The following is a 27,485-nucleotide window of genomic DNA, read 5'->3' on the forward strand; positions in this document are numbered from 1 at the left end:
GACAATAAAGTAAACCAAACTAAAACTAAACTACTATTGCTACAGAAATTCTGGTGTCAATGGTCATATATATCAAGTACTATCTGCAATAAATGAACTTAAAGACTATTTGAATTATCGCTATGGTGATAATTATTCCCTTTTTATTGCTTTACAGGCAGATCTCTGGTAGAGTCCACTCAGAGCCCATCAGCTCCGAATATGCCTTGCAGCAAGTCAGCTGGCCATGTCACCTTATCTCTGCTGCTGCTGGATCTGTATTTCTGCTTGTGTGCTGGCCGATGGCTTTGGAATGACTCAGCAGAGCTGAGGATGGATTCTGCAACAACTATGAGGCTGCTGGAAATGGCTCTTTTCATGTATTGATGTGGTGCATATTGTCAAAGGGGGTTGGGGCACATATAGGTGGTAATTAAGCCTTAGGTTAAAACATGGTGAAGATGGCACTAGGTGGGGATCAGTTAGTGAGGGTCCGAATAGGGTAGGGATGTAGACATACACTTACCTGCATCCCAAACGGGCTGTGTGGGTTCTCCTGGGAGGGGAGGGTTGGGCGGGGCCATCCAGGAGTGGGATTTGGGGGTTGTCCAAACTGCACAGAATCTTAGCTAGGGCTCTCCTGGACCCCTGCGAACCACCAGCAGCCCTCCCCTGACTTAAAGAGAAGTTGTAATGGAATTGCAACAATGCAGTAGCCTTAGTTTTATTCAAATGCATTTTATTTTATTTTGCAGCAACATGCCCAAGTTTTAAACGTTTTGCTCTGTGCTTAGATACAGTTTTTTTTTTTTAAATTTCTCTCACAGTTTCGGTCCCACTCCTGGAAAAAATGGAATACATTTTTGGAGCATCAAAAACCATATCCAGGTTTTTCTGATTACTCTTTAAAAAGTCACAGACAATTTAGCAAATAAAAGAGGAGGCGTTAGAAGAATCTTTGGAGGAATGGTTTACTGCAGAGTAAGGAAGGTGTAAGCGACCTTAAACAGTCAGAAAAGGCAATACATTTCTAACATACATAAATATGAATGACTAGTAATTATTCAAAATAAAAAGACAAAGACCTAAAAACAAAGGTTGTTAAATAAATTAAAGCCCTACACAATACAAAAAGCCAAAAAAAAAAAAAATAAGCAAAAGGAAAATGTAGGAAATTGTTCCCAACAAAAGTACTGTTAACCGATGGGGAAAATAAACAGTTTTCCCAACACATTTAATTCGGAGTGTTTTGGATTTACAATTGTTGATTCTTCTGACACAAAATTGTTCTTCTTCTCTATTAACTAAAGCTTTGCTCTTTTCTCATCAGGATGGTTTTATACAAAAATCTTACTTAGAACAGAGAACCTGATATGGATTTTTTTTTTAAAAAAAAAGTCAGCTCTAGACCCAGGCAAGAAAAAAAATGTACATTTCTCCCTCCTTCTTCTTTTTTAGACAACAGTGTACATAAACAAGGTTGTGCTCATTTTCCACATCTGTTTTGGTTGCTTGACAACGTTTTGAGCAAAAAGACATTTTAAGGCTGAAAGAGGCAACCAAATGAAATATTCTGAAAGGCAAATTAGTCAAGGGGGGGCTTTAGATATACTCTCGCACACACACACACACACACACACACACACACACACACACTCCTGCAGATGGGGGTGGGGGAAATAAGTGAACCATTTGTACCAACTTGCATTTAATTGCCACCAGAACTGCCCAAGCAACTAAATTTGAGCAGTGAAAAGTACCATGTGTAGAAATTCTGAGCTTCCTTCTCCTTTATTAATGTATTTGGTCCATTCATCAGTCAACAAAAAAGATACTTATTTCAAGTTGTCAGAACCAGTCCTAATATTTAGTCCCAAGTAATTATTACTTTATTTTCCCGAAACACAAAGTTTGATCACAGTTTTGTTCAAGAAAAAAGCTGGAAAGGTCCTCGTAAGAAAACAATGAATTTCTAAAATATACCCTTGTGTGGTCATCTTAAAAAAATCAACTATCAAAACATTTTCCCCAAAGGAAAAAATAAATTAGGGTAAATTTTTAAAAATGCAATACAGTGTCTTTGTTTTTGTTTTCTAAATCTCCCCTTTCCCGGGATATTAAGCTGTCCTTAAGGAACCGTTAGCAATTGTGTTCTTCCCAAAATTTGGTTCGTGTTTTTGAAGCCACAGTTCAGCTAGTTGCTGCGTAGAACCGTACGTTGATGCTTTGGAACCCAAGCACATTTTATATTGTTTTGGATCAAGATTAGGGTCACAAAAGACCGGATGATGTACATGGACTACGCCAACTTCTTGGCTCCTGAACGTCTTAAGACCAGCTTGAATCACCTTGTTGAACAAATCCACATCCTCAAGACCCCAGCCCTGAATAGAAACATCAAACCCCCCTGCCCGAATTAAATCCTCCTTGTAAATGCAGGCTATTCCAAAACCGTAGTTCCTCCAGAAACCAGTTTTCTGTGTAAAAGCATAGTGATTCTCGCTTGGAACTTTCCCACTGTAGACAATCTTTGGATCGTACTGGCTAAAGATGATCGGAAAATAGATCTGCTGCCGTATGATCGTATTGGCTCTACACCGTTGGAGGAACTCTGCAGTAAAAACCAAGTCAACATCACAAAAGAAGAGCAGAGACCTATTGTTAAACTGAGAAGATCCTACTTCAAGGGCCAGAGCTCGGGAAAAATCTCCAGAAACGGGTAAGATCTGCATGTCAGCCTTGGGGTACTTCATACGATATTCTCTCATCAGTTCCACCTGACGCACCTTATCGGGATTTGAGTTGGAGTTGAACAGTAAGACAACCAACTTGACGTTCTGGTTAGGAATAAGGCAAGTCTTTTCAAAGTTGGCCATGAAGTGCACAAACATATCAAAGCGTCCAGAAAGAGGAATTAAGATGTTGATCTTTTGGTCTTTGGGTTCTATCTTCTCGGACCTGGACTTGCTCAGCTGGAATGGGACGAACATCTTAAGAGAATTGGAGAGAAAAGACAAGGATCCTGAATCCTGGTTGATTTTACTGGCCAGGTCTTTGGCATCCATTTCATCCTGTTCCATAAACTGGACTTTGCTGAAGGTCTGTTGCAGGTAGGCGTGTCGCCGAACAGGGACAGTCATTTTCTTACCCTTGTGCTTTTTGTACAAAAGGAGCAAGTCAAGGACGTACTCAGCCCCGTACATGGGACTCACTCTTCGATAGCCATATTGTATCTCCTTAAAGTCGATGATCCGTCCCCTCGTCTTGGCGTTTGCATTTATCATCTCCATGACTTGCATCACGACATCGTCCAGGGCCTGACGCTGGGAGGAGTCCATGCCTCGGCGAGGTGGCTGCCCGTCTAACATGGAGTACAGGTACTTCCCCGTCAGGAACTCCCACTCCAAAACCTCCTCACGCTGTTGTGGTTGGAAGCGCATGAAGGAAGGTGCGATTCCCAGCTGAAGGTCCTCTCGATGGACTTCAGTATTGCTGTATTTGCTCATGAGGACAATCTCTCGGTGCAACTGAATGGTCCAGTATCGCAGCTCTGCTATTTTACGACTCAACATGTAGCTGTGAAGCCGGTACTGATAAGGTGGACTTTTGTTCGGATGCAAAGTGATGGCACGGTGGATCTTGCTGTTGTGGAGATCTCTGATGTAGCCTTTTTTGTTCTGCTCATAGTTTTCGTAAAAGAGCTGCTGCATCTATAGGAAAGAAGAGAAGGGAGGGGAAGAGCATCATTACAGAGTCCATCGGCCTTGCATGTGGCTTAGACAAGGATAAACAGCTCTCTCAGACCCACGTTTTGTTAAACCAGTAGCTTCCTTAAGGAATTAAGAGAGTTAAAAGTTTTAGACTGGGAGGGCGAGAAGAAAAATAAACAAAACTGAACATATAGCATAAGACTGGAAATCAAACTGGCCTGTTCTAGCAATAAGAACAATATTTTCCATTAAAGCACATAAAAGGTTTGTTTTGATGTGAAATGGTTTCTGATAGCAGAAAGAAAGAAAGAAAGAAAGAAAGAAAGAAAGAAAGAAAGAAAGAAAGAAAGAAAGAAAGAAAGAAAGAAAGAAAGAAAGAAAGAAAGAAAGAAAGAAAGAGGGAGGGAGGGAGGGAGGGAGGGCAGAACAAAGCAAATCTTTACTGCATTTAGAGATTTCAAGAAGATGGAGACAGAAAATTCAAATGTGTTTGAAGACAAACAACTACTACCTTCTCATCACTGTAATCCATTTCTTCCCCCTTTGGTACAGTACATAAAACTATGTAGGGAACTTCCTAAAATATTGATTCTTTTTTGGTCAATTATTCATTTTTCTTTCTTAAAACGCACAAGCTTCCCTTCAAAACCAAATTTCCCCAAGGAGTCTTACAGCCTATTAAAACTGAACAATAAAAACTGAACAATAATTCAAATACCAACAAAGCCAACACATCAAAATAAGGAACTGATCCAAATGAGAAATAGAAGTAAGAGCGGCAGACTAAGGAATAATAAATTATTTCAGCACATTAAAATTATGTAAAATTAAAAGAGCTAAAAAGTAAGAGAGCCAGTCTGCCGTAGTAGTTAAGGTACCAGGCTAAAACCTGAGGTATTGTGAGTTCTAATCAGTGGTGGGATTTAGCCAGTTCACACCAGTTCGGGAGAACTGGTTGTTAATTTTCTGAGCAGTTTGGTGAACTGGCTGCTGGAAGAAATCATCAGGGCAGAGAATTGGTTGTTAAATTATTTGAATCCCACCACTGGTTCTAATCCAACCTTAGGTTCCAAGCCAGCTGGATGACCTTGCGCCAGTCAATCTCTGCCAACCCTAGGAAGGAGGCAATGACAAATCATTTCTGAACTCTTGCCAAGAAAACCTCAAAAACTTGTCTAGGCAGTTGCCAGGAATCAACTTTGATTCAAAGGCGGTCATAAAAATTAAGATAATGCTTTAGGTACGTAATGAAATGGAACCGATTAGTGCTCTCAAAAACTCCTCATTAAAGTAAATAGGATAATTCTCTGAAAACAGAACAGAATACAAGCAGATGTCAATACTGACTTGAAGATACAGACAAAAAACGGGGAGGAGAGGGGGAAAATCAGGAAGTACCTAGATTGAATAATAATTGTCATAATTCTCTAAGTGGAAACAAATGATGCAACCTGGCTACGCTATTTCAATTTTCATTTTATGTTTTTCTATTTTTGCAAGAGAACGCCATTGTTCTTTGCATTTTGACCATACTGCCTCCTAATAATAATAATCAGAATTTTGAAATATTTCATATATTTGGCCATTTTAGAGAGTTAGTTTTGGGCTTGAATATTGTATTCCCAAAGTAATTTTATTCCCTTGGATTGCAAGGCGATCAAACCAGTCAGTCTTAGAGGAGATCAACCCTGACTGCTCTTTAGAAGGCCAGATCCTGAAGATGAAACTCAAAGACTTTTGGCCACCTAATGAGAAGGAAGGACTCACTGGAGAAGAGCCTAACGCTGGGAAAGATTGAGGGCAATAGAAGAAGGGGAAGGCAGAGAAGGAGGTGGCTGGATGGAGTCACTGAAGCAGTCAATGTGAGTTTAAATGGACTCCAGAAGATGGCAGGGGACAGGAAGGCCTGGAAGAACGTTCTCCATAGGGTTGTGATTAGTTGGACATGACTTTGCAACTAACAACAACAACAATTTTGTAATTTAGTGATTTCATTTTACATATCTAACCTTTTAGTAGGCTAAAAAGTCCCTGTACTTTATTTCCTTTTCTGTGTCAGGACTCCAACGTGCACCCCCATTCAATTCATAAGTCTCTAGCTGCATCTCTCAGAGTAAAAAAGATTGATTTATTAGGAGTTGACATGTCGGCGTTTCCCGGTTGCAGCCGACTCTGACACATCTTTCATTTCACCCTTGACCTTGGTCTTCTCCCCGCCGCCCCCGATGTATATTCTCCAAAGAGACACATCCATAGCCAAGAGTCATCAATCATACTCTCCAGTAATCATTTTGCATGCCAGAAGCTTCGGTTGCCAAAGCGATTATCTGAAGCATTTAAGGAATGCACTGATTTCCCCCCCCCCTCTTTCTGCTGACAACTAAAAAGACCAAAGAAGTATTTTTTTGGTTGACATTCTGTCATTTCTGTTATATTGTGTATCCAATCTTGCATGATTTCAAAAAAGCTAAGCTGGTTCTTGCTTACGACTTGGACAGGACAGGAGAAGGAAATCTCAGGGCTGTAGGCCAGGCTGTGAAGATGAAAGAACGTCCTGGAAAAAGGTCATGGTGAGCCATTGATCTTTTATTGCGGAGAAAGCCATATGAATGTGTCCATGAGCTCACCTAAAAGTGAAGCCTAGCTTGGTGTGCATTTATTTTTAATACATGGATGGGACCAGGTTGGAGAAAACTGCTCTACAAGGGAAGATGGGAGGCAAGACAAGAAGGAATGGATGGAAGCTTAACAAAGACCGATCTATCCTAGAATGAAGGAGAAGTGGTCAACCTATTTTCCAAAGCACCAGAGGGCAAGGCAAGGGACAATGGATGGAAACTACACAAGGAGAGAAGGAACCTGGAACTAAGAAGAAATTTCCTAACAGTGAGAAAAATTAACCAGTGGAAAGGCATGCCTTCAGAAGTTGTGGTTGCCCCATCACTGGAGGCTTTTAAGAAGAGACTGGGCAGCCATTTGTCTATAATGGTATAGGGCAGTGGTCCCCAAGAAGAGACTGGACTGTCTGGAATGGTATGGGGTCTCCTGCTTGAGCAGAGGTTAGACTAGAAGACCTCCAAAGTCCCTTCCAACTCTGTTATTGTAAAATTTCCTGACAGAGAGAACAATTAATCAATGGAACAGCTTGTCTCGATATTGTGGGTGCTCCACCACTGCAGGTTTTTAAGAAGAGATGGACAGCCATTTGTCTGGAATAGCAATAGCACTTAGACTTATATACTGCTTTATAGTGTTTTACAGCCCTCTCTAAGCGGTTTACAGAGTCAGCCTCTTGCCCCCAACAATCTGGGTCCTCATTTTACCCACCTCGGAAGGACGGAAGGCTGAGTCAACCTTGAATCAGTCAGGATCAAACTCCAGACTGTGGGCAGAATCAGCCTACAATACCATATTCTAACCACTGCGCCACCAGGGCTCCTAATGCATCATCCAATCAACTACAGCATTAGCAATAGCACTTAGACTTAGATACAGCTTCACAGTGCTTTCTAGCCCTCTCTACGTGGTTTACAGAGTCAGCCTCTTGCCCCCAACAATTTGGGTCCTCATTTTACCCACTTCGGAAGGATGGAAGGCTGAGTCAACCTTGAGCCTGGTGGGATTTGAACTGCCAAATTGTAGGCGGCTGGCAGGCAGCAGAAGTAGCTTGCAGTACTGCACTCTTAACCACTGTGCCACAGAGGAATGGTATAGGAGGGTCTAGAAGACCTCCAAGGTCCCTTCCAGCTTTGTTTTCTTGTTATTCTGTAGTCCTGATTTTAATTTGAGTGGGATGGAGAGGAAGAGAAATGGCTTGAGAAGGTTTCACATACCAAAGCAAGCTTGAATTCCTGGACTCTTGGGTTCTATTGAATGACATCTCGGGTAACAGCTGGTATCAGGAAACAGCAAGGGGAAACACAGGTATCTTAAAGCCATGAATGATTGATGGATGGAGCGAAAAATAAAGGGCTCAAATTCAGACAGCAGCCATCAATATTTAAGCTTAAAAAATTCAAACACCTCAGTTGGCCTATTCTACCAAAAGGAAACACTGATGCGCTAAATATAATCGGAATTGGACTGGAAGCTACCATTGCAGAAATAGGCTACAGCCGTGGCACATCCTTAAGTGGAACATGGCATGTAAAGAGTTGACATTAATAGTTTTCTCTGTTAAAAAAAAATAGCTCTGTCTTTATTGCCAGAAGAGAGAAGTATTGTAGAAGAATTCTCTCTCCCAGAAAACACCATTTAAAACCATTTTCCTGGAGGGTTAATATCTGTTATTCTGCTAAATAACATTATATTAAGGGCAGATTTTACTTTATGAAGGGCAGATTTTACTTTAAACAAGCTGCTAAAACTCCAAATGCCAATCAGTTATCAACTTGAACCAATCCAATAACTCATATCACAGCTGAGATGGAGCACAAAATCAGATGCAGACAGGTAAAAGAAGCTCATGGTTTGTTCGTTAAAAAAAGAAAGAGGATAGGTGAAGACAAAATACCTTATCATGTACCTTTTTCCTTTGCAACTATAGTGCCTCGGTACTCAACTGCTTTGAAACTCACTTTACAACCTCCACTTTTCCCAAATTTTTGGTTGCCGAGTAAGACATTTGCTAAGTGAATTTTGGCCCATTTTACAATCTCTCTTGCCACCATTGTTAAGTGAATCACTGTGGTTGTTAAGTTAGTAACACAGCTGTTAAAGCGAATCTGCTTTCCCTATTGATTTTGCTGGTCAGAAGTTCTCAAAAGGTGTGATGACCCGGAGTGTAACACAAACATAACAAAATCTAAAATGTAAGTAAATGTCCTTTAATGCCTCCAACTTGGCCCCACTGTTCAATAATTCTCAGTTGGATAAAACGTACTCAAAAATAGTCTTCAAAAGAAAGCAATACAGTCCGAACTTAATGAGCAGATAAGAGGTGAAATAAAAAAAACCAAACAAACTACAATGAAGGAATTTCCACAACAGACCAGGATAAGTAATTACCAACTTCAAGGAGATAACAAGGCACAGTCTGTTGGAAGGACCCCAACCAAGATAATTTCAGCCTAAAATAACACACGCTTTGCTTCTGGCAACGCTGTATTTTAACCGTCTTTCTTATATACTATTCTCCCCAGCTGTGACCATGAGCCAATGAGGTGGCTCATGGCCACTTCCTCTTTCGTAAGCCAAGTTGTTTCCTTCTCTGTTCCTCCCTGCATGTCCCAGGATGAAGAGGGGATGGGCCTGGTTCTTCCTTTGATGCCCAGCCGGCCTCTGCCCTTCCCCAGCCTCCTCCACAACCTCCAGAGCCACACTTCCACTCCCTGTTGGCTGTTCCTCCTCTCCTTCAAGAGTCTGACTCTACCAAGGGCATGACAAAAGGAGACCCCATGACCTCAAGAAACTGCAACTGTCATAAATACCAGTCAGTTGCTGAGCATCTGATTAAATTATTAAAACATTAGACATGTTCCTTTTTGTCATAAGTGTTATAATACCTAATACATATTTTATATACATTATATATACATTTGTACATTTGTACAATTCATTTTTATCCATAATTACCCATTCTACAGATCCTACTTTTTATTCTGAGTTCTTGCTTTCTTTTCCTATCATTGATAAAATTTGCTCCATATTCTGTAGTATTCTGTCCCTTCCTTACTTTTTAATTCCAGAGTCAATCTATCCATTTCAGCACATCTCAATATCTCACTTTCGTTGGGAATTTCTCTATGTTTCCATTTTTGGGCAAAAGTTATTCTTACTGCAGTGATAACGTGTAGTATTAGGTAAATCTCCTCTTTGTTGTATCTTACTGTCATAATGCCAAGTAAAAATAATCCCGCTTTATAATCTATTTTCTGTCCAGTCATCTCCTCTAACCACATCTGGATCTTATATCAAAAATCCTGAGTTTTCTTACAGGACCACCATAAATGGTAATATGTTCCTTGTTCTTGGGCACATTTCCAACTAGTTGTTGACAGATTTTTACACATTTTAGCCAGTCTTGCTGGAGGGAGGTGCCACCTATAAAACATGTACGTTTTCCTTATACGATGTGGCCAATGTTATCTTTTTATTTCGCTCCCATAATGTTTGCCAATTATCCAATTCTATATTATGTCCAAAATTTTTAGCCCATACCACCGTTGTTTCCTTTACCCGTTCCTCCTCCATCTTATAGTCCAATAGAAATTTATAAATTTTCTTTACCAATTTATCGTCTCTCCCCAATAAAATTGCATTTAGTGTTGTGGCTTGTCTACTAATTCCCCATTCTTTCATGTATTTCCCATATCTAATTTGAATTTGTAAGTAGGCCCACCATTCCAATTCCACTCCTTGTTCTTTTAGCTGAGCATCTGAATTTTGATCATGTGACTGTGGGATGCTGCAATGGTTTAAAGTCGTAAGACATTTTTTTAGTGCCCTAGTAACTTTGAACTGACATTAAATGAACTGTTGTAAGTCAAGGGCTACCTGTAATTTGGGACTCAATGCATTTTTACATTAAAAAGTTTTCCTGGTACTCATCATTTGTTTAGTACTTGGACGTATAAACTAGAATTTATTGGTGTTGGGTGCCATTTGACTCACTACATTATTCCTTATGGGAAAAAAAATTGTTTGGTACTCAGCATTTTGGGTATTCTTGTTCCTCCTAGAACCAATTAACATTGAGTACCGAGGTACTACTGCTGTATTCCCATTTACTAATTGGTTCCAAAATAGAATAGAATAACAGAGTTGGAAGGGACCTTGGAGGTCTTCCAGTCTACCCCCTGCCTAGGCAGGAAACCCTACACCACTTCAGACAAATGGTTATCCAATATCTTTTTAAAAACTTCCATTGTTGGAGCATTCACAGCCTCTGGAGGCAAGTTGTTCTACTGATTATTGTTCTCACTGTCAGGAAATTCCTCCTTATTTCCAGATTGCTTCTCTCCTTGATTAGTTTCCACCCTTTGATTCTTGTCTTGCCCTCAGGTGCCTTGGAGAATAGCTTGGCTCCCTCTTCTTCGTGGCAGCCCCTGAGATATTGGAAGACTGCTATCATGTCCTTCTTTTCATTAGACTAGACATACCCAGTTTCATAGCCCAAAGTTGGTGTGTGTGTGTGTGAGTGTGTGTGTGTGTCTCTTCAAGGAGTTGTCTCGATTCTATGGATTGCACAAGCTTTATTCTTATTCTGGTAGACTATTAAAGTAATAGACTATGTTCCATTTGGAATAGCTTGGGAAATGTATAGAAGTCTAACTTATGAATGGACTTCAGCCTCTAGACTGCCTGACTCCTACATGAATAGATAATTTTCAGTAATGGAATCAAAGAACAGTAATGGAATATCATAAGTTTTTTTAAAAGTTTTTGGGGAGAAAAGATTGGCAAGGGAAAGCTCATTTCAGCCAAGCATCCTGGATACTTTTTACATTATCCCAAGAGAGATAAAACTTTGTAAAATTGAAGAAAAGCTTAAAGGTTAAACATGTTTTGTTAAAAATGAATGTGGTTTATATTTTATTCTCTTTGCTAATATAAACATGAAATAGAAGCTAATGGATCTGGTAACTGACCTCTTCCTTATAATAAATATTACATTTACTTGTAAATAATAAGTAAATAAACCAACAAGGTGGCTAATCTTGTTTAAACGCTTGCCGTTTTTTCTTAAAATGACCAATTATTGCCCTCTATGATAATGTACTTTCTAAGAGAAGAATACATTATACACTCCCGCTATCAAAGAACAGCACTGAACCTGTACTTGAAAGGATTATGGAATTTTCTTAACCAGTGAATAAATCTTGGTTTCATTATGTTTTAAATTCAATCCACCGAGCTGACACTCAAATTCTATATCCTTTTGACAATAGACTCTTAAAAACTGCAAATCTGTTTTATCTTGAATTGTATTTTATACTATCATGCAGTTATCCAATGTTAGTGTCTTTTCATTTCTTTATGACATATTTTATGACAGTTCTGATCATTATATTGCATACTGCTCCGATAGCCTGGGTAACATATATTTTAACAATTCAATTAAATTATCGTACCTGTTGCTGTACTTGCTGGTTTTGCTCTGCCTTCATTTTTAACTACAAGAAGCCCTTGACTTAAAACCATTCCTTTAAGTTACTGAAGTTACAATGGAATTGAAAAAAGTGACTTAGGACTGTTTTTCACACTTATTGTTCTGACCAAGGCTTCCGAGACCATAATTAAGCACACGCTTAGGTAAAACAACTTGTTTTATTTCAGCGCAGGGAATTATGTTCATTCCCAGGCTGTAATGAGTCGCAAACAGTCCCTCAAGATAAGCATCCACCTTTCTCTCCTTTGAATTGCTGCCAACAACAAAAGTCCCAATTAACTGTAAAAAACCAACCGAAGTACAAAGTCTACCCAGAGCTTCAAGGTTTAATCCGAACAGAGTGAACGACTTTGCTTCCTGCAAAGCTTTCATTATCTTTGCCTGACCTTTATACTTTCTGGGAGGGGCAATCACCTTCCAGCCTTACTCCTGAGTCGTCCCTTTTGTTTCAGCTGGTCTTGCCTTCTAGCAGCTCTACGCACATGTGCACTGGGAACAGGCTCCCCTGGTTCCTCTGCCTCGCTGCTGCCAGACTCTGGAGGCTTCAGAGTCAGCGCCCCACTCCCAGATGGTCCTGGTCCCATCTCTGCATCAGACACAGGACTCTCGTCCTCCTCAGACTCCTGGACTGGTCCTTGTTCTCCTGAGTGATGGTTCCCAACCTTTTCTTCACCATGGACTCTTTAGTGGCCATGAATCCTGACCACAGACCCCCAAACTCAAGATTTAAATCATAATATTTCTTCAAGCCTTCACAGAATTCCTGTGATGACATTGTGTGTCCCCCTCGATCACACATTGTCTTAGAAGATTTATAGCTAAATGAAAATAATGATATACCTATAGCCACAAACTATAAACAGAAGATAGGAGGAAGAATCAGATTACACACAGTTGTCACTACTTCGTTTTGCCTGGAAGAGATCAGTTGGGAGGTAGCCCAAGACATATGTGGGGAAGATATTCATAAATACCACTCTATGAAGCCTTTGGATGGCATTGGTCACTATCCAAAATGTACATTTAACCACAAAGTATGAATGCTAATGAAATTGCTACATATATGCATCCTGGAGTGCATCTCAAGTGCTATAATTATGTTAGAGAAAACAGTACAATGCCTGCCTTCTTTAATAAATAAACCTATGCTTTTCAGGAAGGTTGGAAATTTTATGGGGATGGATAGAGGGAACAAAAGCAATTTCTGAACTTCATAAAACCCATAATTAAGCTTCGAATATCTATGCCTAAAAATGCTCAAGCAAAACGTCACAGTGTTGTCTCCTGCTTGCCTTCCATTATCTTCCTTGTCTTGGTTTTGGAATTCAGAATATCCCAAAGCAGGAAACAGTTGTATTTTAATATATTCCATAAAATCTTCTGCACTCAATTTATTTAGTCTTGGTTACAGTAAATTGAAATGTGACCCAATGAGTAATCCACAAAACTAGCTGGGTTGAAGAGAGGATGGAGATTTTGATATGCTGAAAAATAAAGATAGTTATAAAGAATAACGGAGTTGGAAGGGACCTTGGATGTCTTCTAGTCCAATGTGTATAAAGATTCTCATTCACCCAAATCATGGCTGTCTCAAAGGTGCTTTTTCAAGAGGCAACCAGACGTTTCGTTTCCCATCCAAGAAGCTTCTTCGGCTCTGATTGGATGGTGGGGAATGGAAGGATTTATACTCTTTGCAGATAGTTGGTCATTTGCATTCTTTTATTTTACACTTGTTGAGAGCACCAAGTCAGAACTGAAGAAGCTTCTTGGATGAGAAGTCTTCAAAGAAAAACAAGAAAGTCCACTTGCCTCTTGAAAAAGCACCTTTGGGACTTCTAGTCCAATCTTCTGGTCAGGCAGGAGACCCCAGACCACTCCAGAAAAATGGCTGTCCAGTCTCTTCCTAAAACCTCCAGTACTGGCGCACCCACTAGGTAAAGTTTCCCACTGCTTTCAATAGTGGGAGATGACATAATTAGAATCCCTTTTTTATCCAAGCACAAGCTGGATTTTGAAATGGAAAGCATGATCTGCAGAAAGGCGAGTGAACGAGCACGAGTCCAAAATGAAGTCCTGGTAAATGTTGCCTACAGAATTGGCCAGAGGTTCTATCAGGAAATTAAGAGAAGATGACACTCTTGTTGATTACACAACTGAATTCTAAGAAGTCATTGATGGATAGGACTCCACATGAAGACTTACAGGATTATGGTTTCAGTCCCCTTGGAAAGAAGTCCTGTTTTAACGAACGGCAGCTGTCAACTGCTGAACGAGATCATCCGGGAGATGCCCACTGGGTGATCTTTGAAAAGCTGCCTTCTGGTTATCATCTGGCCTTGCACATGTGCAGTTTGGAAGATTTGGGGGCCTGATTTTTTTTTAGAAAAGATCCTGGCAAACGCATTAGTTGCTTGATAGATCAAGTCTGAAAACCTCCAAGACGAATAAACAAACAGGTGCCATCCAGATGTTTTGGGCTATAACTCCTGCTGAGGCTGATGGGAGTTGAAGTTTGAATTTAATGCTACTTTGTGTCGGTATGCTCATACTAAACAAAGCCCCCTGTCAATAGAACAGTTTTCACAAGTCAGGAAAACTAAGAAAAAAGGGGGGAGTAAATGCTGCATTTGCTATATTCAGTGAGATGTTCTATCGTCCTAAAATCCTAACATACTAGAAGTATTCCTGCATGTAAAAGAAAAGAGAACCCAATTGCACAAATGTGTTAATCTCACTACATTCAGATGCTTTAAAATAAAAAATCCAGAGTTATAGTCTGAGATTCTACATACCAGCTGGATGGTGACACACAGTAAATGATTAAAATGGAGTGAAATGTATTTTTTCTTTTTGACTTTAAAATGGGCATAGGCGTTTATGTTATTAATAGAACTCAAGGAATGGGCAAAGGAGCTATGCATAAAGCAATTTTCCAGCCACTAAAGTCACCTTGACAAATACATTTGCTAGATGATAGATGAATGGATGGATAAATAGATACAATGAATAAGTAGATCATTAAATGATACATGATAATTATATTTGATAGATGGATAGGTGATATATGGGAAGACAGACAGCTGGATAGCTAAATAAATGATAGATACAGAGGGACAAAGACAGATAATGATATGATAGATAGAAAGATAGATATAATACATATAGATAATAAATAGATGATTAGATGGTAGATGATATACGATAATGATATTTAATGGATGAATGGACAGACAGATAGACAGACAGATATCCTATTCAGCCATATTCTAAAATAGTAATCTGGTACATTTAAAACTGTCAGAATTAGGAGCTCCTTTTATTTTATTATTCCAAATAAATCAGAGATTAAAAACAGAAGAACTGTGCTCAGTCAGTCCAAAAGCTTGTTTTAATCATTGTTCTAGTCAATATTCTGTCTGCCTTCTAGCCAAACAGATGCCTATTGAAAACTACAGGCAGGATGTGATTGCAACAGCATGCTCCTCTTAGAGACTCATGATTTGTAAATCTCTAAAGTACACAAGAAGAATTAAACACACATCTGAAGAGAAATCGAAGGGACTTAAAAAAAAAACCCTGAAAGAACAATCATCCCAGATTCTTTAGAACTTCACTAGACAACCTATGACCTCTGGGCTCATCAATTCAGAGATATTTCCTCACTTAAATAGAATAACAGGACAAAAAAAGCCCAGTGGCAACAGGAGGAACTTCCGAATTCCTGCTGGCTTCCCCACTGATTTTCTTTGTGGAAAGCTAGCAGGGAGCCCTGGAAATGATGATCACATGATGACATAGCAGTATGGCAGTGCAGCAGCACGGTGGTGTTGAAACGGTCACGAGATTGCCAAATTTCAATCCAATGGGAGAAATGAGTCCTGGATTTTGGACACTGTCTTTAAAGTTAGCCCATTTGATGTAAAAATTGTTGCCCAACGTCAGGGGTCTTCAAACTTGGCAGCTTGAAGTGTACTTCAACTCCCAGAATTCCTCCTCCAGACATGTTAGCTCAGGAATTTTGATTTATTTTTTATTTATTTTATTTGGTTTGTCAATTGCTTACAAGATAATAGGTATAAATAAAAACATAGTTATGAATACATGGATACATATAAGAAAAATAAAAGAAACAATAGGACAGGGACGGTAGGCACTCCAATTCTGGGAGTTGAAGTCCACAAGGCTTAAACTTGCCAAGTTTGAAGACCCTTGACCTATGACGCTCCGCTTTGTTCAATTGAAGGTTAAATAAAATAATACTATAAGCCTCCCCCCACACCACCGAAAAACGATGCTGTTTGTTTCGGTTATCAACTCTCTTTCTCATATACACATATACCATTTTTGGACACCTCCATTCAAGCAAGAAAAGAGGGGGGGATCAAGATGGAATGTACCATTCTTTACTCATGTGCTTCGCATGTCTGATTGATATTCCTTCACGCCTGATATGTTTTCCACCTATCCAAGATCACACTTCCCCCCCTCAAAGATTGCATTTAAAAACTTAAACAATCATTAGGAAATTGAATGGGTTGTTCAACACCAAGGTCTTAAGAAGCATGAAAAATAGGAAAGAATACTACTTCCTTCAGTGCTCAAGTTCTGTGGTTTTAAAACACGCTCCATTCTAGGAAATTTTCCAAGATGAATTCATCTGCCAGATTACCCCAGCATGAGGCAAAGAGTGTTGGCAACTTTCGGGTATGCAGAACTCAATTGGTTGTAATGAACTGGGGAGGCCTGGTTAGGCTCCATGGTTCCCCCCCTCCCCGATCTGAATTCATGACCCAGAACATTTCTGTGACAGGAAAAAAAAAATGCAATCCAAACCGGTCATAGCGCTTTGCAGTTGTATCTCCAGACTTGCAAATGTAGACCTTCCTTTTTGCATTGATATATTCAGGGCTTAAGGGACGTGGTGGCTCAGTGGCTAAGACGCTGAGCTTGTCGTTCACAAAGGTCGGCAGTTCAGCGGTTCAAATCCCTAGCACCATGTAACGGAGTGAGCTCCTGTTCCTTGTGCCAGTTTCTGCCAACCTAGCAGTTCAAAAGCATGTAAAAAGGCAAGTAGAAAAATAGGGACCACTTTGGTGGGAAGGGAACCATGTTCCGTGCATCTTCGGTGTTTACTCATGCTGGCCACATGATCACAGAGACGTCTTTGGACAGCGCTGGCTCTTCAGCTTTGTAACAGAGATGAGCACTGCCCCCTAGAGCCGGGAACGAGTAGCACGTATGTGCGAGGGTAACCTTTATCTTTACTTATTCATGGCTTTGGGGGGGGGGAGGGCAGAAAAAAAGGAAGGGAGGTATCCTTACACCGTCTAACTAATTTTTCTATTCCACTTGATAAGCCCATTCAATAAAACCAGGAAACCTAGCCTGTGGAAAGTTACACCTATGGTGGAACAGATTAAACTGTCCAATTAAGAAGATGTTGACCCTGAAGCCCGGGTTCAGTTGAGTGTGTTACCTGGAACCCTGACAGAAGATGGAGAGGGCCTGTGTGATGGCTGAGTGGTTAAAGACACTGAGCTTGTCAACTGGAAAGCTGGCAGCCTGGATTCAAGACCTGAGCGCCACACGACGGAGTGAGCTCCGATTACCTGTCCCAGCTTGTGCTTGCAGTTCAAAAGCATGCAAACGTGAGTAGATTAATAGGTACCACACCAGCGGGAAGGTAACAGCGAATGTCATGGGTGATATTATTACACAAGGTCCATGTCCTTGCTCTATTTGCCTGCTTGAATAATTTAATATTTGGGAATTTGAAAGACATTCTTGTCAGATTTCACTCATGACAAGCAACTAGCTTGTGCCAAGACCAAACTGTGTGAGCAACAAATTGAAGCTAAAAGGACCATCTAAATCACCAACACACAACTGGGCTTTGCTCCTTTTTAAAAAACACAGTGAGGGAGATGAAAAAAAAAAAAAAGCAAGTAGAGAGAAACTTTCGATTTTACAGTGCTATGTTTTTTTAAAGGATACTTTGGTTATACAGTCTTACAAGAAAAAACAATAGTGTTAGATTTAGATCCAGCTTCAAGAAGGCTTCTAATAAGCACAGATGTTTTAACTTACAACATGTAGAATTAGGCTCTCCTTGTATTTACATGTTTACCATCAAAAGGCCCATCAACTTTGGAGAAACTGTTGATAGTTCTTTCCTCCCATCCATGATGGAATTTCCTGCTTCAAGGAGAAGTGTCAGCCTTCAAGATTTTCTCCCTTTGCTTTGCATCTTTCGGCTGTCATAAGTAATGGGGGGAAGAGGGGGGACGTGATTATGGGAAGCGAGCTGGAGGTTTTACAAAACAGAACTGTATAAGTTGCAGGGGGGAAGGTTCTTGCTTAGGCTTCTGTTGTGGCTCCGAGTCCTGAGTCTGCATCCTTAGAGGAAGAGGACTCGGAAGATGAGGAGGTGGAATTGGGAATGCCTTCCTCCCCAGGACCTTCCTCTTCAGCAATGCCTTCCTCCCTGATTATGCCTCAGGTGTCGGCAAATAACCGAGAGGGACAGCCTGAGGCTAATCAGGAGGAGGAGGGCATATCAGAGCAGCCTCTGACAGAGAATCAAGCAGACGAATGCTGGCTTGATGCTAGGCAGCGTCGCAGGAAAAAGTGTGAGCTGCAGCCTAGGAGGCGTGGACGAATGAGAGAGTGAGCTGAGTAATGGAGACACACCCCACAGGGGATAAAAGTGGGTGTGTTTTCTCTGGAAACTCTGTACGGGACAAAGTGTGAATTTCCTGTCGAGCTTCGGTGTGTCTTGTTTCTTGAAAGCTTTTGTGATTAATGTTTCTGGTTATCTTGTCAGACTTGGCAGGCAACGTTTGGGATACTGCCAAGAACATTGCCTGCTTAAAGGAATTAACTCTGTAAATACTGAATCTTCTTGCCTGCCTGTATTTGATCAGAGTTTTGAACTTTTCATCTTTCTTGGAAAGGTGAGACATAACAGGCTTCTATCCTATGCTATGCGCAGCTGCAACTTTTCATCAAAGTATGTCAAGGTCAACAGACAGAGGCCTCATCACCACCTGGAGATGCCCACATGATGCTATACATAACTTTTAATTGGATGATCCAATTGAACTATTGGGGGTGGGAACCTTGCCATCACTTTGTATATGTGATTTACGTGCCCATTTTCTCAGATTCAGAATTCTTTTGTTGCTACCACTTGATTTCCAGTAAAAGATATCTTTTCTCTAATTAATGGAATCTAAGTATTTCTTTCTTGGATTTTGAATGGAGCACCATTTGACATTAGGAAGGCAAGTAATAAGGCTATTTTCCCCCCTCACACTACATTATTTGTTCCCTCAAGCAGGAAATACAGGTAGTCAATACAGGTCATCCTTGATTTTCGACCACAACTGAGTCCAAAATTTCTGTTGCTGAGTGAGACATTTGTTAAGTGGCTTTTGCCCCATTTTTCCACCTTTCTTGCCACAGTTGTTAAATGAACCACTGCAACTGTTAAGTTAGTAACTGTGATGACCCGGGGCATGGCACAAAAGCAACGAAGTCATAAAAATAGGTAAATTTAATTCCTTTAATTCGTCCAACTTGGCCTCCAATGTCCAATTATCAACAGCTGGAGAAAAAACTCTCCCAAGAACAGTTTTTAAAAGAAAGAAATTCCATCCAAATTCAAAGTACATATAAATTATAAAGAAAAACCAACACAAACCAAACTGCAGCAATATAAGGGCAGGATAAAGGATTGAAGACATCAAAAGATAATGAAATGCACACACTTAGGAAGACTCCAGAACTCAGATAAGACTCGACAAACCAGAATAATTTCACGTTTTGCTTCCAGTAACTTTGCCATGCACAGTTTGCCCTTTTAAACAGTCTTCCCAGTTGCAACCCTTGAAGGGGATCAGGACCCTTTCTTCCCCCATAAACCATGTTGCTCCCTTATCCGTTCCTCCCTGCATGCCCTAGGATGAAGAGTAGGTGGGTCTTCCTCTGAATGCCCAGCCAGCCTGTGCCCTTCCCCAGTTTCCTCCAGAGCCACTAGAGACACATTCCCACTCCCTGTCAGCTGCTCAATCTCCCCCTCAGAATCAGACTCCAACAAGGGCATGACAGTAACATGGTTGTTGAGTGACTCTGGTTTCCCAGGCACTTTGCTTGTCAGAAGGTTGCAAAGGACCCTGAGCCACTGCAACCATCATAAATATGAGTCAGTTGCCAAGTATCTGAATTTCAATCACGTGATCATGGGGGTGTTGCAGCGGTCACAAGTGTAAAAAATGGTCTTAAGTCACTTTTTTTAGTGTGATTGTAACTTTGAACAGTCACTGAATGAACTGTTGTAAGTTGAGGACTACCTGTACCATTAGACTGTCACCAACTAAATTCAATTAAAAACGTATTAAGAGATCTCAGTAAAGATCTCCCAAACATATGAAGAATGGTTACAGGACTGGGCATGGCTAGTCTAGGAGAAGAAAAGGACCAGGGGAGACACGATAGCAGTCTTCCAATATTTGAGGGGCTGCCACAGAGAGGAGTGGGTCAGGCTATTCTCCAAAGCACCCGAAGGCCAAAGAATAATGGATGGAAACTGAACAAGGAGAGATTTAACCCAGAAATAAGGAGAAATTTTCTGACAGTGAGAGCAATCAATCAATGGAACAGAAGTTGCCTTCAGGAGTTGTGGGAGCTTCATCACTGGAAGCTTTAAAGAAGAGACTGGACTGCCATCAGTCAGAAATGATGTGGGGTCTCCCACTTGGGTGGGGGTTTGGACTAGATGACCTACAAGGTCCCTTCCAACTCTGTCAATATGTTAGAAACTAGGGATTGAAAGGTATATCATTAGGCCAACTAAACATTTACAAAAGAATTGCAAGTGTTTGAGTTTCCAATAACACTCTATCTCAGGGGTCACCAACCTTTTGGACCTCAGGGACCACCAAACTCATAATTTTAGATCCCAGGGACCACTAACTGGTTCTGTTGGCATGGCCTAATTTGTGGGTGTAACTTGATGGTCATGTGACTGGCTGAGCATGGCTTGTATGTAAATATTATAAATATTTATATAAATATTGAATTTTTTTATAAAAAATCAGGCAAAGCAGGCAGATTGAGTTGCTCACAGAATCACAGATTCATTCAGTGATCTATCTATCTGCCATCAGCTAGCTCAGTCTCTCAAATTTGCTTGCCAGGAGTCTGCACTGAATTTGCTTGCAAGCAAACCTTCAGTCCTAAGGGAGGTTCAGCTGTGCTTAAAAGCAGAGTCGAAGAGCTAAAGACTAGCTAGAAAGCAAGAAATCCAACCATTTCCTGCTTCCTAGCTAATCTAAATCTTCCAGCACAGCAGAACAGATGATGGTCGAAAAAAAGAAAAATTTAGCAGGCAACTTTACCGGGTAAGGAGTGAGTGGGCGGGGAGGGTTCCCGTGGGCCATGTGGGCGGCGCAGCCTTGTGTTTCTGCGCAGCCTGGGTTAATTGCTTTGTGGGGGTGCTCTGGGGATGAGATTTCTCTGCGGCCCACCAAAATTTTCTCACGGCCCACCGCTTGGCAACCACTGCTCTATTTGGCAAGGCAAATTAAAATTGGTGGGAAGTAGTGGAGCAAAGATAGGAGAGGAAAAATATGATGGAGTTGCTCATGTCTGAACAGTTACTGTTTTAGGCGTATGCTTCTATAAAGATGCAATCTTCTCCCACTCAAAGTGAAAATATTTCTAGGTTGTAAAGCTTGCTGAGGAGAAGAAACAAGCAAACCATGGTCATAGTCATCTTTGATAACACAAAACCCAACTGTTAAAAAGAGTTTCTCTATTGTTTCCAATATTTACATATCCCATTGCCAATGAAAAATAGAAGCAAGGACAAGCAGGGTCATAAATCATTTTGTACATTACTTGCATCACTCTTTTTCTACAGGTTCAGCCTGTTGTAATCTAGGAACTGGAAACTTTCTCAGGCCCCAGATACCATCGCTTGACCCTGCTTAGCTATTCAGACTGCTCCATCAGCAAGACTGCAAGATTTCACAATCTCATCTCAAAGTTTGAAAATCTTGTGATCCTGGCTGAGATCCTGTGGGATTCCTGAGAAAAATGATGTAAGATGCTGATGTTCTCAAAGATCGGCTCCTGTATGACCTTTGGTGTATTCCCCCCCACCCCCCCACCCTCACTTTATTTTAATTTAACTATAAGGGGGAAGAATTTCAGGAACAATTCTCCTGACATTTATGGGGTTTATTTTTGGGGTAATTCCTTCTCTAAACTTTCTTTACATAAAGACATAAAACCAAGAGGGCAAGGAGGTAGAAAGCCACAAACTCTCTTTTAAAAATAGCCATTGTAGAAGGAGAGGCAGAGCCTAGAGGTAGAGTCAAGAGAGGAATCAGCCTAGAGTCCTTACATTCCCACAAATGGTCTAAGCCCGTGATGGTGAACCTATGGCATACGTGCCAGAGGTGGCACACAGAGCCCTCTCTGTGGGCATGTGCACCGTTGCCAGCTGCTTTTCTGGTTTCTGGCACATGTGTGCCAGCCAACTGATCTTCACAGGCACTGGGACACTGGAAAATGGCCCGAAGAACACCCCAAAACCAGACTGTTTTTCTGGGCCATTTTCAGGCCAAAAACAGCCCAAAAAATTGCCTGAAAAAGGCCCAAAAAACAGCCCAATAGAACCCCAAAAATGCACCCAAAACAGGCACGAGTGCACTGGCCAGCTGGTCTTCAGGTTTCTGTTATGCACACATGCACGCATGTTCCAGTTTGGGCACTCGGTGCCAAAAAGATTCAGCATCGCTGGTCTAAGCCCAACTCTTTTAAGTTCCATTAAGTCGTATTTAGCACCAATTTAGTGCTGTTAGTTGTCTAAATTCTTGTGCACAGGCATGAGCAATAAATCAGCTTTAATTGGAGCTAAAAGTGTGGTTCTGATTCTTCAGACCCATACTATACACATAAATAACATGGCTACAAGGCTTCAAGTATCTTGCCCAAGATGAATAATACAATCAAACAATTAAAATGCTGACATGGAAAAAAAAGGCTATTCATGTACCAGCCTACAGAAGAAAGATTATGCTTTTATATGTTTACTGTACAGCAATGCTAGCTACCATTTTCATGCTGTTTTAAAAGTATCTCAGACGTTAACTGTTAGCAGGTTTTGGAAAAATTCATTGTACATGATGTAAAAAAAAGTGTTACAGGCCATGAGCTGGTTCACAAGCAGTTTACAAGATGCAAATAAATTAATGAGTGATATGAGGCTTTTAAGTGGTATGCTGTAAGGAATTATATCAAGTTACTTTGGGGATAGGGACAAAGGGTCCCCAAATACTTTCCTCATGGTGCCTTGTGCTGGAAAAATATGGGTTTCAAAACTCAGCAAAGAAAACCAGCTTTTGAAGGCAAATTCTGCAGCAAGGCAAGCCCAAGGTCACTTGATTCCCAAGGCAATTCCAAACCAGCTGTGAAATGGAGAAACCGAACAGACTTCAGCTTTAAGTCTTGCATTTACACTATTATGCAATGAACTCATTAAGTAAGCATCCATCTCTTCCAATAAATAAGGAGCCGAGTGTCTGCATTTGCATTCACTTGAAATCTAATTAGCCTCTGCCGCCCTAAAACAGAATTTGCATTTCTATACTTGCAGATTTAAAATAAAATAGGAAAACAATAGCAACAACACCGAGTTGTGTGTTAATTTCAAAAGCCTTTGTCCTCAGCTCCAGGGTATGTGACTGGTTTTTACAGAGAAACATATGTGAAGGAACTAATCCTTAAGAAGATTGGGGGGGGTGGAGGGGAGGAAGATTTAGAAAGCAGTAGAAAGTTCTCCTTAGCTTTATATATAGAAACCATTTTTTTAAAAAAGTAGAAATTCACTGGTAATTATTAATGCAATGTTAGCATGTTATCCATGCCAATTAAAAATGCATCAACATAATGCTGTCATTATCTACAGTTCTTATATTGTAGCAATAACAAACTGAAATTCATTACAGGACCTGAACAAAGTCTGACTTTAAGTTGTTTTAATTTAAGCTTTAAGAGACTTTGTTAACTTGCAGAGTTTGCATCGCGGATGGACAGTGTCCAAGAATTTGCCAGCATGCTGCCCTGTTTAATAAGACTGAAAAGGAACATTATTAATATGCAAGGGAGTAATTCTATTAGCCATATTCATTTTCAAATTAATTTGAATCAAATTCAATTTTCACTCTTGCCTTATCCATTTCTTTCTCCTAGCTACACCTATTTGGGGCTCCCTGGCATACGACTAGCACAAACCAAAACAGGAGACAATATAAATTGCCATGGTGAACATCTATATCTAATTAATCAGAACAGGGTTTTTAAAGTGAATTTTATAGAATCCTAAAATTCTGCAAGAATGTGTTAAGATGCTATCTATTTTTCTTTCCTCAGAGCATTGCTTCTTCATCGAAAGTCCCAAAGGTGCTTTTAAAAGAGGCAACAGGACTCTGTTTTTCCTTGAATTTCTTTTCATCCAAGAAATTCTGGGAACTGAAGAAGCTTGGATGAGAAGCAAAACCTCTTCAAAGAAAAACGAAGTCCTGTTGCCTCTTGAAAAGGCACCTTTGGAACAACCAAGTGTAGAAAGAGTGCAGAGAAGAGCAACCAAGTTGATTAGGAGACTGGGGGCTAAAACAGACAATGAATGGTTGCAGGAACTGGGCATGGCTAGTCTAGTGAAGAGAAGGACCAGGGGAAACAAGACAGCATCTTCCAATATTTGAGGGGCTACCCCAGAGAGTAGGGGGACAACCTATTTTCCAAGACTCCTGAAAGCCAGACAAGGAACAATGGATGGAAACTGAACAAGGAGAGATTCAGCCTAGAAATAAGGAGAAATTTTCTGACAGAGAGAACAATCAACCCATGGAACAGAAGTTGCCTTCAGAAGTTGTGGGAGCTTCATCACTTGAGACTTTCAAGAAGAGACTGGACTGCCATCGGTCAGAAACGGTGTAGGGTCTCCTGCTTGGGTGGGGAGTTGGATTAGATGACCCAGGTCCCTTCCAATTCTCTTAATCCAGGGGTGGGATTCTACCAGTTCGGGTCAGTTCTATAGAACTGGTTGTTACAATTCTGCGCAGTTCGGAGAACAAGCAAATCGCACCACTGGCTGGCTCCTCCCCTCCCCACCCGCCCCACCCAGGAGGCTTTCCTGAGGCCCAATCAGTGGTGGTATTCAGGAGGTTGGGGGAGGAGAAGTGGCCTGAGAGCAGAGCTGAACCTTCCTTAGGATTGAAGCTTCTATTTTTCAGTGCAGACTCAGGCAGCAGATTGCAAAAAGGTAGATCTGGGAGTGAAGCTGCAAGCAGCTCAATCTGCCTGCCTGCTTTGCCTGATTTTGGGTAGAAGTTGCTTTTTTTAAAAAATAAAAAATTCAATCTTTACATATGTATTTACAATATTTACCTACAAGCCACACCCAGCCAGTCACATGACCACCAAGCCACACCTACAAATTAGGCCATGGCCACAGAACCGGTTGTTAAGAAATTTGAATACCACCCCTGTCTTAATCTGTTATGTAACCACGACCTGGATGACTGAGAATCTCCACAGACATTCTTCATCAGAACTTCCCTGATTCTTTAGCTGCTCTGCAAAAGCCTGTAAAAACTTCTTAAAATGTGCACATCTGAAAAACCCAGATTATTTACCAACAGATATAAGAATGCAACTCAAGAGTGGCGGGAGGGCAGATGGGAAGGGAGAGGAGAGCTAGGGAGAAGCTCGGTTCTACATTTAGGCCTATGCTCCAAAGTTGACTCCCTGCGGCGCACAAGAGAGAAACCATACGAACTATTCTGTGAAGTTTGGCTACCAACTGGAGCGTGTCTTTGAAAAAGGACCCTTGCCAAAACTATTGCTTGACTGTTGCTGAGAGAACCCCAACATACTACTTCCTACGTTGTGCACTCAAGCCAAACACACACCGCCATCCGCTCAATAACGCAATAGTTGTTTCAAGAACATGGCAGATATTAAAGCAGAATCGTAATTAGCAGCTGAAAAAAAAAAAAAGAGCCTGGATCGATATGAACAGTTTTTATGAAGATGCTGGAAAATTCTTGTACCTCCAGATGTCTTGAAAATGTGTGGGTTTTTTTTAAGTGCAAAAGGTGCTGGGAAGTTTCGTTATTCTTTTTCCACTTTTTTTTTTTACTTTTTCTACTACTACACATTTAGTTTGTCTTATTATTGTCCTTCAAGCTTTTCATAAAATTTATATCGGGGGGGAAAAAAGAGAAGAACAAGCAGTTCCTACACGAAAGAAGACATGGTATTTACTTATGGGTAACGACTGGGGGCTTTAATTTCTTCCTTTAATTTTGAGCCATCGTTCTTGTGTTATTTCTTCCTATGACCTAAAAGCATGAATTCTCCCATAACTGTTCCTCAACCAGCGGAGCGGAGAATTGCATGAAATGATTTGGGCAAAGCAGAAGCGGAGATCTCATGTTTTGAAAGATGCTCTATGAACTTTACCAGAGGATTTTGAAAATCATTGTTCCCTCCTGTTGGAAGAAATATCCATCTGGTTCCATTCCAAGAAAGACACTGGAAACATGGAGTCTGACTGGAAATATAGTTTAATGATGAAGCAAAACCTCATGGGTTCTGCGTAGTTGACCACACGGAGTTGAGAGTGGGTGGCTTTTATACCTGCTCTTGGGCTTTGCACTTGAACTTCCTGATCCTGTGCAAGAACATGTGTTCTATTGGCTGTTGTAGGGGTCATAGCTGGCTCTGTAAATGGTCTGAGCTAAGTTTGGCTGAAGTTTGGAGGGTGATGCAATCAGGGGTGGGATTCCAAAATTTTAACAACCAGTTTTGTGGGCGTGGCTTAAGTGGTGGGTGTGGCTTGGTGGTCATGTGACTGGGTGGACATGGCTTGGTGGTCATATTATTGGGTGGGTGTGGCCAACTTAAGATCACTCACATGGAGGCATGCATCTCCTCGCCTGGCCTCTCAGGACTGTGGGGATGCTGCAACGGTTGTGTGAAAAATGGTCACTTTTTCCAGTGCCATTGTAACTTTATTTTTTATTTTTTTTATTTTATTCTAGAAAAAACATTTATTAGACATACATTTAAAACAGACAAATCAACACACACACACACACACACACACACACACACACACATATATATATACACACATACATACACACACACATATACATTTTACAGCATATATTGAGCAATGGTTAATTTTTTTTTCTTTATCTTTATCATTGACGTGATCTGCCTTGTTACAATAACTCTTTCGTTCTTTTAATGTTTTAATTTCTCTATATAGTTTATGATTAAATGCACGTCTTCTGTCATTTCCATAACTAATCCAAATATCAAATATTATCTTTTCTTTAATCACTCATACCAAATGTTCCATATTTCATAATAGTCACTATCTTGTTTATTTTTTAACAATTTGGTTAGGCTATCCATCTCAGCACATTCATGTATTTTTTAAGTTATCATATCCTCTGAAGGAATGGAAGACAGTTTCCAGTTTTGGGCGTAGGTTATTCTGGCCGCAGTTGTGATATGCAAAATTAAATATTGATATTTTTTCTCCATGTTTAAATCTATCATACTTAGCAGAAAGGTTTCAGGTTCAAGTTTTAAATTTTATTTTG

At 40.5% G+C, this 27,485-nt stretch overlaps 1 protein-coding gene across 1 annotated transcript in view; it reads right to left on the reverse strand.

Annotated features, from left to right (window-relative positions):
- Positions 1 to 701: 701 nt before the first annotated feature.
- The window catches only part of CHSY1 (chondroitin sulfate synthase 1), a 107,619-nt gene continuing 80,835 nt past the window's right edge, over positions 702 to 27,485 (reverse strand). Inside the window, exon 3 of the mRNA XM_026709353.2 lies at positions 702 to 3,689. Coding sequence (XP_026565138.1) covers positions 2,097 to 3,689 — 1,593 coding nt within the window. The 3' untranslated portion in view covers positions 702 to 2,096. The remainder of the gene's footprint in view (positions 3,690 to 27,485) is intronic.

This window comes from Pseudonaja textilis, chromosome 13 (genome assembly GCF_049901715.1).
Source record: "Pseudonaja textilis isolate UNSWEBS1 chromosome 13, rPseTex1.2, whole genome shotgun sequence".
In the NCBI taxonomy this organism is placed as follows: domain Eukaryota; kingdom Metazoa; phylum Chordata; class Lepidosauria; order Squamata; family Elapidae; genus Pseudonaja; species Pseudonaja textilis.